Raw genomic sequence first — 16,402 nt, 5'->3', positions numbered from 1 at the left:
CTTGAAAAAGTACACAACCCAGCATACATAGAGGCAAAAACCAAATTTTGCCTCTACAGTTAACAGTGGTGGATGGTGAAAGCCACGCAATACATGCAACACAGCCGCAGAAAACACGCCTTGCTTTGCATGATAGCCATGAGTTCATGCTTGGGTCTTTTCCTTGAATGTTATTCTTAGTAAGCCAAAAGCTTCAGAAAAGCTTTTTTGCTCAGGTTCAGATGAATTTTCCCACATCAATGCTTGCCCACCTTAAGTTGCCAGAATTTCTCAGTTATTAACCTTAACAGCTTCATTTCCAGCTCCCTACTCACATCCAGAAGTTAATTTCTCTTCAGCTAATATATTTCCAGTTACAAAAAGAAAAGTAATTTCTACCATATACTTCTCAGGAAGTTCAGACCCTTATTGCCCATCCTACAGTCATGTATGTGCAATGGAATAAAGACATAAAAAGCATTTCCTCTCCCCCTATTTCTGAATTGTAGTATGACAAAAAAAGAAAAAAAAAAATAAATATAGCTCTTAAGCCCTTGAAATGGTAACATTAAATTGCAGTAATCTTTAAATTTGTTTCAGTTTGAAGTTAATAGAAATAAGGTGGTTTCATTTTCCATGGAGAAAGGAAAGGTCAGAAATGGGGGCAGCTGCTTCAGACTGCTTAGGTTTTCCTACTATCAGAAGAAAACATTAACACATGTAAATACTGTATGTCTAATGCATACTTAAGACTGAGAAAAGAAGAGTTTCCTCTGCCATGAGAGCAAATCGCTGTCATGCATAAAGTAAACAGAGATTTGAAATCAAACTTGGTGAAACCTATTTTATGTTGTTCCTCATGGGTTATTTGAGGTGACTCCTATGTACATTAATATCATGTATTTGATCCATAGCATCACTGTGTTCAGAATTTCTACATTACACTTTTGGCAACAGATATATATATTTCACATGTTCACATTTGAGGAAAAAAACCCAACTCAAACATGAATAAAAGCCCCTGCCCCAAAATGCAATCATTACTGAAAACAGAATTTTCTCTAGACTAATGTTATTCATACACATCCCTATCACTTTCCATTTGGTTTTTGTTACATTACATTAAATGGGCTTTTATTTTTCCACAGTTTTAATGGTCCTATATTACAGCAGCTTCTGCCATGTTCTGCAGCTGTTTGGTGTCTGTTTTATTCCCAAAGCCATGAACAGAGCTGGAAGATTGCCACTTTATATTACTCAACATCCAAAAGCCTCCCTTCATAAGCAGTGTCATATAGTGGGAGCTGACCTCAGTACAAGATGACATGCCCCTCAAATATAAATTCTTATCCACAAGGTGTCATTTTGGATTTGATTAACAGAGAGAGAGGAAATATCCATGGACACAAAAGGGAAAAGAAGTAGAATTTCCATCTGTGTGTCCCATAATTAAATAGCTGCAGAACTAATGTTGTGACTACTAGTAGGTCACACTGTGAAAACTCAAGCAAAATAAGCCTTATCATTTCTGGTCCTGGTTTGCTCCCTGAATTCACAGAAAATCCCTGAGAGATTAAAATGCAGCTAGTAAACAGTTGGAAAAACAGAACACATAAGATCCTTGAAGTGGAAAACGAATGTCATTGCAAACATAAAGGCATTCATCAAATGAAGATTTATGTGGGACTTCACACTACTGTTAGAAAATCAGGAGGCATTGCATGAGGCTTTGAGCAACCTGGTTTAGTGGAAAGTGTCCCTGTCTGTGGCAAGGCAGTGTAACTAGATGATTTTAAGGTCCCTTCCAACCCTAATCATTCTATGAGTCTATGCCCTGGCAGTCCCTCTGTGCTTTCCCAGAGCACTTGAGGGTATCCCCCCAGCTGCTGTAACATGTACTATCCATGTACATGGATTTAGGGGTGAGAATAAGTTAAATACCAGGTCATGTACAAAGAAATGTGAAAGAAAAGTCAGCAAAATAGGGATGCTTGGTCATCAGTTCGGTATTGATGAAATAATGTTGTGTATCACGCAAAGATGACTGTAATTTTGCTTATGATTTGAGCCGCAAAATAGATGGAAAATATTTTTTTTCAGGTTAGCTGAAGATACGAATCTCAGAATGTCTGAAAGCCAAGTGTCTCTTAGAGCTCCTTCACACTGGATAGATTGCAAGGCAGCTCTCTAGCACAAGCTTCTCCATATTGCAGCACTGAGATTAACCAAACTTCTCATATCTCATACACCTGTCATTGGCACCATCACTCTAATACTTCAGCATACCTTAGCATTAAGTGGATTTATTTTTTTCCACACCTTTCAGAGACAGGGCAGGTAGCTGGTCTTGTTTGATAGAGAGAGAACAGAAACAAGAAACTGCAGCAATGCTCAAATCCAGCAGTAACCTAGAGCAATGAGATTTGATCTTCAAGCTGTCATGCCTTAGATTTCTGCTCTAATTGCCAGATGTCCTGATATTCCAGATACCTGAATTAGCTGTTAGATTTTAAAATAAATAAATTCATTAATACATTAAAACAAATGGGTTTTGTGAGCAGGAGCACAAGGTTTTAGCCATTGATCGCACGGAGTAGTGTTTCCTAGATGAGCTCCTGTTTAGAAAATCTGCTGTCTAATAAGGGTTGAGCTTATGTTGAAGTCCATTTTTCTGTAGGGAATTAACAAAATCTGCCTTTGCCTAAGCATTCATATGAAAGTGGTAGAAAACGAATTTGTCTGAGAACATGATCGTTCTGTCAAATTTAGTTGAAACCACCAGGAACATTCAATATATAGGGTTGAAGAGATAGATAAATAGATAGATAGATAGATAGATTAGATAGATAGATTAGATAGATAGATAGATGGGATCATGTAAGTCCGCTTTCCTTAGTGCAACAAAGACCCTTCAAATTTTATAGCCTATTCCCACTGACACTGCCTGCCTTTACAAAATTCCTGACTCTCCCACAGATGCTCTGCAAATGGAGTGTGTAAGGGAATGCCTACAGCTACAGGATGAATAATAACATCATCACTTTTGATGTCAAAGCTTTTAGGCTGAAAATACACAGATTCAATAGTTATTTTAAATAAGCAGACAGTTTGTTCACCTTGCATTAGCTCAGACATAATTGACAATACACGATGGCCAAAAATGTTTAGATTTTGCACATCTACATTGCTGGAAGTGGTATTAAAATGGACTAGCTTAGTCTGAAATTGCATGAGAATTTAGTTTTTATTGCAATGCTAACTTGTCATGTATTTTGTTATGTTTTTAAGTAATGGAGCAAATTATCATAAAACTGGCTAATAGAGATATAACAACTAAACTCAACTCAGCCAGAGGGCAGCAAGGAGAAAGAACATTTTAATATGTGAGAAGAAATAAACACAGATTTATACCCTTGAGCTTTAGCATATTTCTAATCTTATCCAATATGCACTTTGCATTACCAGTTATCTGGCAAGCCCTCAGCAAACAAGAAAGTCAAAATAAAGGTCCAAAAGAGTTTTATGCCAAAATATGTAACATGTTTAGATGTGGTTATCAGGTAAGAATAATTTAAAAAAAAAAAACAACCAAAAAAAAAACCAAAAAAAAACCCCAAACAAACAAAACAACAACAAAAAATAATAAATAAATAAAAATAATAATTAAAAAAAAAACCAACAAAAAACCCCTCTGTGCTTTCCCTTCCCAAATCTGCAAATACTAGCAGCTCAAGTTATTGACAAACTGTCTCAAGAGTCTTCAAACAACCAAATCAACAGCCTGTATTAAGCCTAAATAACCCCTGAATAACACACTTTGGCCGAAGATGCTGACTCAAAGAGAGACTGTGGAACCGAAAGCATTTGAAAAGAGTACACAGAAGCTAAAGTGTTGACACAATAATCCATTTGCATCTGCCCTCACTCATCCAAGAACACACATTTAATAACCCATTTTAAAAATGTATTCCAGGAAAGGTAGTAAACAGCATTTGTGATAACCTTACAAACCACCCTATGGCAGTGAGTTCCAAGATGTTAATAATGCCAGACAATCAATTGGGCAACAGTGACTTACTGTCATCTATTCATCAACCACATGACATTTGTAAAGTATAACCTACCACTCAATAAAGCTGAGGTTTCCAAAAATTAAAGAAACAAAAGTATAGACTAAGATAATTTTTATGACCCTGCTGTAGGGAGAGCACTAAGGAGGCTTAGGAAGGGTTATACCAATATACAGATGTTTCTGTCCCTTGCCACAGAATCATTAGTATATATTAATATAGGTAAACATCTTAATCTAGACATTCAACATTTCAGTTGTTAAATATTGGCCTAAGTACATTTCTTGACATCAGTTAGGTACACAACTAAGCTCTAACATGCACAGGGAAGTACAGAAGCAGATCCCATTTACTAGAAATGTGATGTGCTCTAGTTTGGGCAAAACTAGTATTATATGGCATGGAATAAACAAATCACAGATATTACTGTATTTTAATGGGATCCATATCTCCAAAATCCTCACTTCCAAGTGATTTACACATGGGGAGAAAAAAAAAAAAAAAAAGAAAGCAAGAGAAAGAAACCCAATTTTCTTTTCAGAAGCTTGAGCACAAGCTAGTCTGGACTGAGTTATTCACCCCTTGCCCAGAGAAACAAAGAAGGATTTGTTGAGTTGGGTTCCATGCCCTTGGGGGCTACAGTGACAGCAACACTTAGGCTTTATGGTTGGCAGTGCTTTTTAATGGATCTCATAGCGTTTTATTAAATAGCCATGTCTCTATGGCTTTGAAAAAGAAGCCCTAGAAGCAGGCTTAAGCACTGCATGCTGTCTTGCATCTACTCTGTAATCCTATGGATGTTGCACGGGTAACCCCTGGACAGTTCATCTGGAGGCCCTGTGGTGTGTAACCCTGGGGAGCAAGCACTGATCTGGTGTACTCCCCCAGGCAGGCTTACAGCAGCACTGCTTGATCCCTAGGACAGCCCCAATTCTTGCTGTAGGACATACATTCACTCTGAGAAGCAGCAGAGTTTATTTCACAGATAGAGAAGAAACTATTACAAGCCATGGTGAGAGGGAAAGGAGGAGAAGGCCAAATCCTTAACAGTACAGTGATGAAAATGAGGGGGTTTTCATATTCTTTTCCTCTCTTCCTGCTCTTTTGCTTCCATTTTCCCCTTCCTTTTAATGTAGCTTTGGTTTGGCATCGCAACTATCTCTTCAAGCTGACTCCACAGTAAATTTTCTTAGGCTGCTGGCTCAGCAAACCAGAGGAAGAAAAGGCCAGTAGCACACTTGCTAGTGACTTGGATAATATCCCTCCAGGTGCTGGATATTAATAGCTGAGCAACATGAAAAACACTGATTCTTTTTCCACGGACTCCATTTCTAAGAAATCTTCTATTTATTTCCCAATTTGTTATTTGACTGCTCATCCAACGCTCCTCCAAGCTCATGAATACAAAACCAGCAGGGAAAAGAATCATATTAATGTTCTTAAATCAGTGTTGTCATCATATTATTTGCCTGTCACAGAAATTATTATTACTACCAGAAGGAAAAAGAGTGAACACATTAATGCAGGGCAACCATTTACTGCTTTGTAACCTGCTGCCATTCATTTCTAAGACCTAAACATCTTGCCTGCCTAAATAAGGAAAGCTGCATGTACATATATGTTTGTGCATTATGTTCTGAACCACACATTGGTAGAATATGTGTATTTCTAGACTTTCCTTTTTTGGTTGTCATTCATGTTTTACGCAAATAAACTTAGTAACTTTAAAAGCCATTTTAAACAAGCGTGTCTTTCTTCAGCTTCTGCAATAACTGTAACTGACACCTGATGTGCCCAGTGTAAGACTACGAGTGGTAGTGTACTAGACAGAGTACCGACACAACATCAAGGTCTCCTACCAACTTCAGATATCTTAAAGAGGAGTGCCAACATGCTAGGCTTTCTCAAAAAAAACCCAACCACCCAAGGACTTACAGATATCTTAGGAGGAGACAACACCCTGAGTTTTCCATCACTCTGTCACTCTCTGTAAGTACCTGTCCCACCTACCTGACAGGCTAAGGACCATCTGGAAGCCAGGATTTTAATTTTTGTGCCTCTGAAAGGTGGTTGGTATCAAGGGCACTGTCATTACTTTGTAACACTGATTTTCTCAGATTTTTTTTGTGATAAACCATACAGAAATTCTGAACTTTCTTTTACCCCCTTTTCTTACCTTATACAACCTGAGACTTTTTTTTCTTCTTTAAAAAAAGCATAAGGTGTCTGAGGTTGTTATGTTCTGCTGATTGCCCCCAGCACTATCTCCTTATATTAAAAAGGAAAATCTACAGCAGCAGTAATGTCTTGGCTAGCTGAGCTTTTCTCCTCTGGAGAACATTCCCAGCAGGTCCCTACCTATATTTGTATATATTTGCATTTGCATTACATAAGTAATAGGGAAATCCCATGTAACTGTTCATTATGTTAAAGACAGCAGCAATCCTAAAGAGAATTTGAATAGGACTATGAGATGCTATAAATCAAAAGGCACATAAAGTAATTAAAATCTGTCTCATTAAGTCCTGCATGGAAAAAAATAGTTTGATTAAAGAGCAAGGACCAACACAATCATCATGTGTTTGTGCCTGAGGAAATTCACATTCGGGCTGCAGCAGAAAATGGATGCTCTAACAAACATAGCAGGGGGCTGGAGAGAAACTAGTAGAATAGTGTGTCTGAATATGCTGTCTCTCATCTTTATAAAATGACAGACACTGAAATATAAATGATCCTATTTGGACATAGCCTGGCAGGCTGGAAGTGACGGCTGCAGACGAATAATGGAGGATATAGACAGGACTCTGCTTTGTAGACTATACACACCCTTAAAAACTTTGAGAAATTTTATCCCCATCAGTAAACAGGGTCTAACAAACAGATCTAGTTTCTGTCTTCACCTCTTTATGAATTGATTAAACATAATCAAATCAAGGTTTCATTCTCTAACCTGTGAGATGTTGTTTGTGCATCCAAATGTGTATTTGCCCATCTGACCCTCATATGATAATTGTACTTCAATGCTGATACACAAAAGGTATCACTTACACGTTTTTTTTTAATTTCTTTTTGCTTTGTTTTGGTTTTTTTTTAAGGAGGTCAATGAACATTCTTGCCAGCTAATGAAATGCTATGAAGAATATCTTATCATTTAAAACCTTTAATCTTAGTAATATTAAAAATGCCACAACAAGAAATTCCAAATATTAGCTGAAGTAATACATCTGATTGAATTATTGCACACACTTAGAACACCTGCATTGCAGTTACATTTAAAATTCAGTTCATATACTAAGCCAACTTTGTGAGTCATGAATTCCATTGTTTCTCAAATACATTTGGAACCAGACAAAAGAATGATGGTTTAGGATCCTATCATCTCCTCAATAATTTTATGATCACTTTTGTTAATACTTCCAATAAAAAAAACAAGCCCACTGCTATCATAGGTGAATGGAATGAGAAATCAATCAAAATGGCAGTGAAAGTGAATTTAGAAGCAAAAAATAAGTAGGATGAAGAAAACTAATGTGCCAATTGAAAGAGGAGATATTCAAATAAAACAAAAAATGAAAGTGACTGAAAACAAATGGGCTAGGTAACAAAAAATGTATTAAAACCAGCTAAAATAGCAACATAGACATTTAAAGCTAGGAAAGCATTTAAAACAGGAAAAAACCAAAGCTCAAGAAATCCTCTAAAATACATTGCAGGCAACATGCTTGTAGATACTGCCTTCAGTTCCAAGTGATTAATAAGAAGGTAGAATACCTTTGTGATAAGCAAATACAGAATAGCTTATTAAACACATGAAAAATCTAACTACCCTCGTCCCTGACAATTAGAACTGGCTTAATGTGCCAATTTCTAAATATATCTTAGTATATTATGCATATTATTTTCTTGTTGTCTGGTCTGTCTGTAGTTGAAGCCACCTAAAATTTTCCATTAAAACACTTTGTCCTCGTTTTGCCTTTTCTTGATCTGTTTAGGAATGCAGACATTAGTCTGGGCACTTTTTGGTTTCCTATGTGTAAAATGGAATGTGGCTTATTCTATCGGTGAAGCCAAAAACTACACATCCAAGCAGCTGTACAGGTTCAGGAGCCACACTACAAGGGATGGAGACAGGCTACAAAATGGGGATCGACCCTAACTGCTGAGAAAAGGAGCTCACCTTGAGAATAACAGGAGATTTCTTGAACAGTACCAGATGTGTTTAGAGGAAAGCAATGTAAAAGAACATTTTTCTTTTTTTCAGGAACTTTTGGGAGGATAGGATGACATTCAAATTTACTCTCTTTTTTTTAAAAAGTCACATTGACTCCCTTGGTAGAAAATCTGAAAATCTGTGTGACAGAAAAGTACCAATTTGAGGACACCAGCATATCACATTAGAGGAGGTTTGAAAATAAAATGTGTGTCCCAGAGGAAAGAAAATGTGTTACCACATGCATTACAAAAAGAGTCCCAGCAAGGAAAGAACCATAAGTAACATTATATCATTCCTGAACTCTGGTCTGTGAAAAGAAACCTAGAGATGTAATAAAGGAACAAATACTATACACAAATCACAGTACAATTTCTGTCAAAGGCATAAATCTCTTCACTGACCAAAGTGTGTGTGCAAATCCACAAGTTTATGTGTGTAAAATGTACAAGTTTATGTGTACTTCAGTACCTGGGTTCCTGCAAGAGATTATAATAAAACCTGGCACTCTTAAACAAGATCATAAACATTGCAGAACAGCATATACAAAAGCATATTTGTCATTATTAGCCCTGGTTTGCTTCACAGTATTTCATTAGAGAGCTGTTCTTTCCAAAAGCTGGAGCTGATCACTAATTATCCAGCTCAGTGATCACAGTTTTGTCCTGAAATGCTAGGAAGTGGAAACTTGTCGTCCTTTTACATTTGCCAGGAAGGTCATCCATCTGAAAGCTCAAGAGATACATTTAGCCACATCTATTTCCCTTAATTAAAAATTGTTCACTTCTAAATAAGAAAACATCTTTTGTCTATCTCAAGCTGAACACCAAGCGTCTTGAAACATTCAAGATCATTGGTCATTAAAACATAAAGTCTTTTGCCTTTCCATTCATATGATCATTTACCTAGTTTTATTTCCAGTCTGAAAATTATGCTGCATACCCAGGAATTCAGCAAGTCTACCAATATGCTTTCTAGTTTCACCAGGTATAGGATGCATCTCACTAACACAGATGAGGAAACACTGAGGCTGTCTTAGGCTTAGCTGTAAGATGGGAGTTCCTAAGAGACTGAGATATGATGGTTGTCATTTCTGGGTTTCAAACCAGAAGCTACAAGGTGTGTTTAGGTAATCCAATATACGTACAAAAACCAGCATCTGAATTTGAAATAACCTCCTTTCATAAGAATGTCATACTAACATAAGCATCCAAACCAGATTAAATGTGGGGCTTTTTCCCCTCCATGTTAGCTTAGAGGAAGTCTAGTGTAAATGTATTTCAGAGATACAATATAAAAATTAAACAGATTCACTTAGCTAATAACTAATACCTACTAGCTGACCAGGAAAACTAGGCAATACTCAGGAGAGTCATGCATTAGAAAGAAATTTAAAGACCAGATAATATATATCATAAGGGACTGTATTATTTGGATGAACAGAAGTATACTACCAGTTTCAATCCTATTCTACAGAGTTTAGCTGAATAATGCTACATTTCAGATATGCAGCTAAAAAAGTGGTTTCTAAATACAACCTAAGAAGAAAGAAAGTGTATTTTTGTGTGCCAAAATAAAGCCAAGCCCTGTATTGCTGACTGCTATGCATTGTAAAAGACAGGTCACATAACCAAAACATATAAGCAAGAAACTATGCAAAAACTGCTGAAAGATACTTTAGTCACATCAGCACCATATTAAATAGTTCTTAATTAAAAGTAAAAACAAAACAAATGTGAAGAATTCTTTTAAATACCTAGCTATTAAAGTGCAGCAACATGAGAAATCTGTATATTAAACAACTGTAAAACATTTGCATGGAAATTACAGCAATTCACGAGAATGAGGGAGAGGATTTAAATAATAGTGCTATTTGTCACAGTATCCCTTTGTGCAATGCTTCTTGAGAAGTGATGAAAAACACAGTTGTGACCAACGGTCTAGCAAAGAACTGAGTTGAAATGTGAGATGAGTTTATTATAGGGGTTGTATATTGTTCCGCACAGTTACAAAGCGAAAAACCATGCTTTCTTCAATGGTCTTATGGCTATTACGTGAGGCTACATAGAGCCACACTGCTCAGGGGGACAACAGGCAGGCATAGAGTTACAATCTCCAGATGTGTTAAGAGTGGTTCATGGGAGAGTGTTGCTTAGTAAGTAAAGGCTTATGATGAAAATAAAACCCTGTAATCTTCATGAAGAGCTGACAATCTTCAGAAAAGTGATAGGAGAGTTTGAGTGCTTGTGTATTTAGAGGCCCACTTGTACAGTTTATTAAAATTGGTCCTCTGAAAACAGAGGCATTCAAAAGCACTGGCAGAAATATCTTGAGTTTTATGTTTCACTGAGCTGATAAAAATTTTCTCTCTAATTTTATCCTATCTGCCTGGAAAAAAAACCCAACAAAAACTAAGCCAATGGATTTGAAGCAAGATCCACACATTTTTTCAATTATCATTTATTTTATTCTATTGTATTATCTTTAAATTTAGATTGCTTTAATTTTTTAATTTATTTTCTATTTAATCTCAGATACAAATAGTGAACAAATCCCCTCAAGGAATGGACTTGCCCTTCTATAGGATGAGCAGTGATCACAGTTCTATTGCATATGCAAAGGAGGATTAATTGGTGTCAGTAACAGACCCTTCACTCTCAGCAAGCGCTGAACTTGAGATCGTATATTTATATGAGTACAATGTAAATAAAACCATTTTTCCTTACCATGGGAAGCAGTATCAGAGTGAAGAAGCAGATCTTGCAATTGATGGCCATCTTCTCTCTTAATTTTGAACTTCAATCAAGTTTTGGTTGTTAACACTATTATTCGGGCTGAAGCAGGCTCTCTGCAGAATTTTTCACCAAGATCTTCAGGTCAAGGCTCAGATCTCTACAGTGAAAGAGGAAAATTAATATAAGTAAACATGAAGAGAATGAAAAAGGAATGGACAGTGAACAGAGAACCCAACACTTGAACTGTGAGTTGCACATAAAAAAGATCAACCACACTTGTAACCATATTTATGTGGACTGCAGCTATCAACAGATGGTTTTGATACTTAATTTAAAGCCAAAGGATATGTTTTATGATCCGTTACTTGTATCATGGAAACTACTGAAACAGGTTCTGTAGCTGCAAAGATGTAAATTGTACCCAAAGGAAAAGGTAGGATGGATGGATGATTTTGAACCAGAAAAAGAACCTAACTGTCTGCTTCATTTCTGAAGTCATGACTTGCCCTTCATGATTTTGAGTAATATCTCAAAAGAACAGCTGTCTGGGGGCTTTTTAGGAGACTGTATGACATGATGATTTACTCATAGAGATCACTTGTCCAGGTAACAAAATCCGTGACCACAGTTGTTAATAATCTGACGCCTTCTTGAGAACTTAGCAATAGAGTTGCAAGGGAATGAACTGTATTGGAAGACTAAAGATTCATCTGTAAGACTGGATTGTTTTATATGGACGACAGTGTCATGAATATTTGACTTCTATCTCTTGGACTTTGCCAAGGAGCTAGACAGGTGGCTAGGACATCAACAGAATTGCATAGTAGACATTAGCTCTGTCCTAGCGACTCCTGCCATAGCACAGTGTTTAAAAAATCCCACTCACTCCAAACCGTAATTCATCAGTTTATCATTCAAGAAAATTTTCTCTCCCCTGTCTGGTTGAGGAGGAGGTTGACAGAATAACTTGGTGGGCAACTGGCATCAAACAAAGGTTTGCACATCACACCCCTTCAGTGTATTTCTACTCTATAGACTTAGTTTGTCCAAGATAAGCTCAGCCAGAGGTCCTTTGGCAATTTCTATGGTAATTTAGGTGCAACATTTCTACTTAGGAAGGTGTGAGAGTTTAGCTGCATGGGCATGAGCTGTGCTACACCAGTTTGTCTCAGAGCCAGAGAACTCTCTCTCATCTGTTTTATTCCCAAAATTTAAATGAAGCCTTTGAATGCTGAGGCCCCTTTTAGAATCTTCTTGTCTGATGTAGATTTCCTACATGTCACCACCTCTCACCTCCATGGGCATAAACACAACTGACATTCATCTTCACAACTACAGAAAAATTCAAACAGATAAGAAAAAATTTGGAGAAGAAAATAAAGTCATTATAGATAGTAACAAGTCAGAGATATAGGACACAAACAATTAGAGAAAGAATAAAACCAGGGTGTATTGGAAAAACATTTAAAATAACAAAAGGAATGTGAGAAAATACAACAAAGGAGAAAACAGACCAAAGACAGAAAGTAAATAAACAAATGACAAAGGCAAATGCAAAAGAACTTTCATGATCAGAGGACACTCAATTTTTATACTGACTGTGACATACTGCCAAGACATCAGTATTCAGAAAAAAATAAGAAATAAAAGAGGTTAATTAAGCTATCTCTAATTTTTTGTCTTCTCTATCCAGACCCTGACTAAACAGAGAACAATGATTCATAAAATTCTCTCTAAACAGATCTGCTTTCTGCCATCCTCACTCGATCAGTCACTTGTGCTCTGCTCTGGTACTGAATTTAATTACTGAACTGTATTTCTGATGGTTTATCAAATAATGAAGGACTGATAAGATCTCAGCTGAGGAGGACAGCAAACATCTGTGGGTGACATTCAGCAGTGACGAGCTGGAAAAACAAAGTCACTCCATTAACAGAAGCAGCAGAAAACCAGACAGACGCATTAGCAGGCACTGGATTTAAAATTTTTTCTTGATCATTTGCACTCCTGCGGGGAGGCCAGTACAGAAAGGCCAGAGAGTGGTGTGGAGATTGAATCCTATCCTTGGATGCTGCTACTGTAATACAACAGAAATATGATTTAAATACAAAAGGAAAGAGGGAGATGACTGACTAAACAGATAGACAGATAGCCTGCAGGAAGGTGTTAACTTTCAGAATACACTCTTCTCAATATTCGAAGAAACAGTTTTACTTTAACCTGGCATTAACTGGGCTTGAAAAGTGGAGAGTGGATGTCTTATGTTTTATCTTAGTTTCAAAGGAACTTCTAAAGAGACAACATGAACATCTGCAAACCATTTCCTTGCTTTTCTTTCACATTTTGCAGAGAAAGTAAAAGAATCAACTTTATTCTTGCCTTCAAGGTAGTCATGGAAACCTGCATAAAAACTGGGCTGAGGCCTTCATATCATCCACAGAAACTCAAGTGTTTATTAGGCAGTAATAACCACCAGTTCTGTGAACTTCTACCCTGGACCTGCAACAGAACCTGTATATATTGTTTAGCAGTTCCTAGCATGTATGATATACGTAGGTGCAGAGTCCACCTATTACAGAGAAAAGGCACAAATAAGGACTCTCAGCTATGTTTTACGAGAAAAAAATAACTTTTCTAAAAATACAGGAAATTTTTATAAAGCATTTTCATTTCCATTCATGGGAAAGATATAAATATATGAATATAGAATTTGGAATGGAAGTTTGAATTATATATTGTCTTCTGATGTCAATGGTAGCCAAATAGGGTTTGGCTACCAAATGCAATTGGGTAGAATTTGGTAGCCAAATTCTGTAATCCATCAGTAAATTAGAGATACTAGTGCTTTATGCTGTTTTTTTATCTTCATCTGCTACTATAATTAAAATTAGTAAAGTCAGAAGAGCCAATAGCATGGGGGTTGCATCTTTCAGTTATGCATATACAGTTCCCCAATATAAAGAAGTCTTCAGCTATCACTGGTGAAACAGGAAAGCTGTTGAAGTGTCTGCAAATTTGAAAATCAGTTGATGGTTACTAAAATGGAATGAGCTTCAGGGAATTATTTCAAGCATAACTGAAATATGAAGAAAAATAAAAATTACCTATTTTGGTCAGCTAATGACTTAAGAAAGTAATTCATCACCTATGTAGGTGGATTCATTTGTCCACCATAGACACTTTCAATGCCATAGCAGATTACTTGTGCTACTTCAAATAGGCACTTCAACGGCAGGTTGGAAAAACTCCAGCAAAACATGTTCTGCTGTAAGTGCTCATTTCTTTCCCCTATTAAAAAAAAAAAAAAGTCTGGAGCTTAGCTCATATGTGGACTACATTACAGAAGCCTAAAAGCTGGTGAGGAGAATTTCACTGTGAGAAGTCCACAAGCCCCAAGTGCACAATACAATGTCAATAACCAAGAAAAACTTGGGGTTTTGCTACTTGCAAAAAGTAGCATGTGCCTACTCCCAGGGAGGCATCACAGAATCAAATCTACCCATATCAAATAATGGGTCATTATTATTGAGCTGTTATCTCACCCAAAAGAAAGAAACAACCTGATTTGCTAGACTTCTTGTCCACTGGGATGTGTGCCAGTGGTTTGAAAGGAAAGCAATAAATTTCAAAGATGACCCGCAATGGCTTCGTCCACTGGTGATCAAATGTGAGTTCATTACTTAATTAATCTTAATTCAATGTCTAGTCAGGGCTGCCCACCTGTCCTGGGTTCAGCAGTGGCAGTCAGTTTTGGTTTTTTTTCCTTCTTAGTAGCTGTTGCAGTACTGTGTTTTTGACTTTTGGCTTGGGAACAAAAAAAAACTGATAACACCGATGTTTAGACTGACCAAGGATTTTGTGAGTCTCATGCTCTGCCAGGGAGGAGGAGGGGCCGGGAGGAAGCGGGGACAGGACACCTGACCCAGACTGGCCAAGGAGGTGTTCCATACCACAGCACGTCATGCCAGGGGATGGAACTGGGAGCTACCCGGAAGGGCACGTCCCCTGGTCGGGGGGGCTGTCTTTTCCGGCGGGCGGTATCGTATTCTCTTCCCTTGTTATTTCTCTTGTCGTTGTTATTGTTGGTGGCGGCAGTGGTGATTTGTGTTATACCTTAGTTATTAAACTGTTCTTATCTCAACCCGTGGGAGCTGCATTCTTTTGATTCTCCTCCCCGTCCCTCCAGAAGCGGAGGGAAGAAAGGGGGGGGGGGGGGGGGGGAGCAGTAGACTGCGTGGTTCTGATTTACAGCTTGGGCTTAAACCACGACAGTTCTTTTGGCGCCCAACGTGGGGCACAAAGGGTTGAGATAACGACAGATCTGACCGGAGTGTGTCTAATCGTATTTGTGATAAGCATTCAGTGTTTTGGATTGATAGTCACTTGTCACAATGCTGATTTATTGGCTCTCAAAGTTGTTGGTTTTGATCTCACAGTCTCAATATGCCATAGGTTACTTAGAGCCGGTATTTGCTGTGTTAGTGTTTTTCAAGTGTGGGGCTTGGGCTAAGGTTATTGTCTCATTATATTTTATGGTAATGACTTGTAATACAATAGAAAAATTGATCATGAAACTGATCTGGCTTATGTTCCCAGTGTGGTCACCACCTTTATACTTTGGGAGGTATATAATACAAATGCTTAGCAACTATACATCTTTTTTCTCCTTCCTGGGTGGTCAACCTATGAAGGAGACATTCTTTTACCCTCCCAGTGCCCCTTCCAGACCGTTTACAGCATCGTTTGAGAGTTTTGAAGTTTTTGAGTGGCCTTTTAATATTGTTGAGACCTGTTTGCTGATTGTGATGGGGGTCACCATGTTGGCACGCATACAGAGTGTGTTTTGTCCACAACCATTACGTCAGATCTCAAGAGTTAAGTAGAGTCGGGTTTGGGCCTTGTCTGGGGTTAGACGACAAAATAGGGGGACCGAGAGATTTTCCCCGAGGCTGGACAGCCATGAGTGGCAGGGTGTGTGGGATAGTATGGGCAAGTATCTAGGTCAGTGGGCCCCTCCAGTGTTTTGGAACTTCACCACCGAACAAGTGCAAAATCCAGAAGAATTAGTAAAACACTTAAATGAGGTGTGCTGTCATCCTGGTCATACCAGAGAGGGACAAATCATGTCAACGTGCTGGGGCTTGGCCTATGCTTACCGGGCCTTGTTCAACACTATCCAGCACCTTCAAAAGGAAGGAAATGTCCTTGGATCTGAGGGCGAAGCAACAGACAGCGCAGCTACTCCAGCTCCGAGCACAGCAGCTACACCACCCCTAGCGACAAGTACAGCCACTACTCAAACTTCGACTGCAACAGACAATGCAGCTACCCCAGCGACAAGTACAGCCACTACTCAAACTTCAACTGCAACAGACAGCGAAGCTACCCCAGCTCCAACCACAGCAGCT

General features: G+C 38.0%; 1 protein-coding gene across 3 annotated transcripts in view; it reads right to left on the bottom strand.

Annotated features, from left to right (window-relative positions):
- The window catches only part of ADCYAP1R1 (ADCYAP receptor type I), a gene marked incomplete at its 5' end in the record, with an annotated part of 104,689 nt that extends 93,653 nt beyond the window's left edge, over positions 1-11,036 (bottom strand). For all 3 annotated transcript variants that reach the window (XM_080610180.1, XM_080610181.1, XM_080610182.1), the window contains one exon: positions 10,986-11,036. In XM_080610180.1, the coding sequence (XP_080466306.1) occupies positions 10,986-11,036 (51 nt within the window). The remainder of the gene's footprint in view (positions 1-10,985) is intronic.
- Positions 11,037-16,402: the final 5,366 nt, after the last annotated feature.

The sequence above is a fragment of the Psittacula echo genome (genome assembly GCF_963264785.1).
Source record: "Psittacula echo genome assembly, chromosome: 2".
NCBI classification, from domain to species: Eukaryota; Metazoa; Chordata; class Aves; order Psittaciformes; family Psittacidae; genus Psittacula; species Psittacula echo.
Note: the sequence above shows the minus strand (reverse complement) of the source record. Positions and strands in the feature narration are given on the sequence as shown.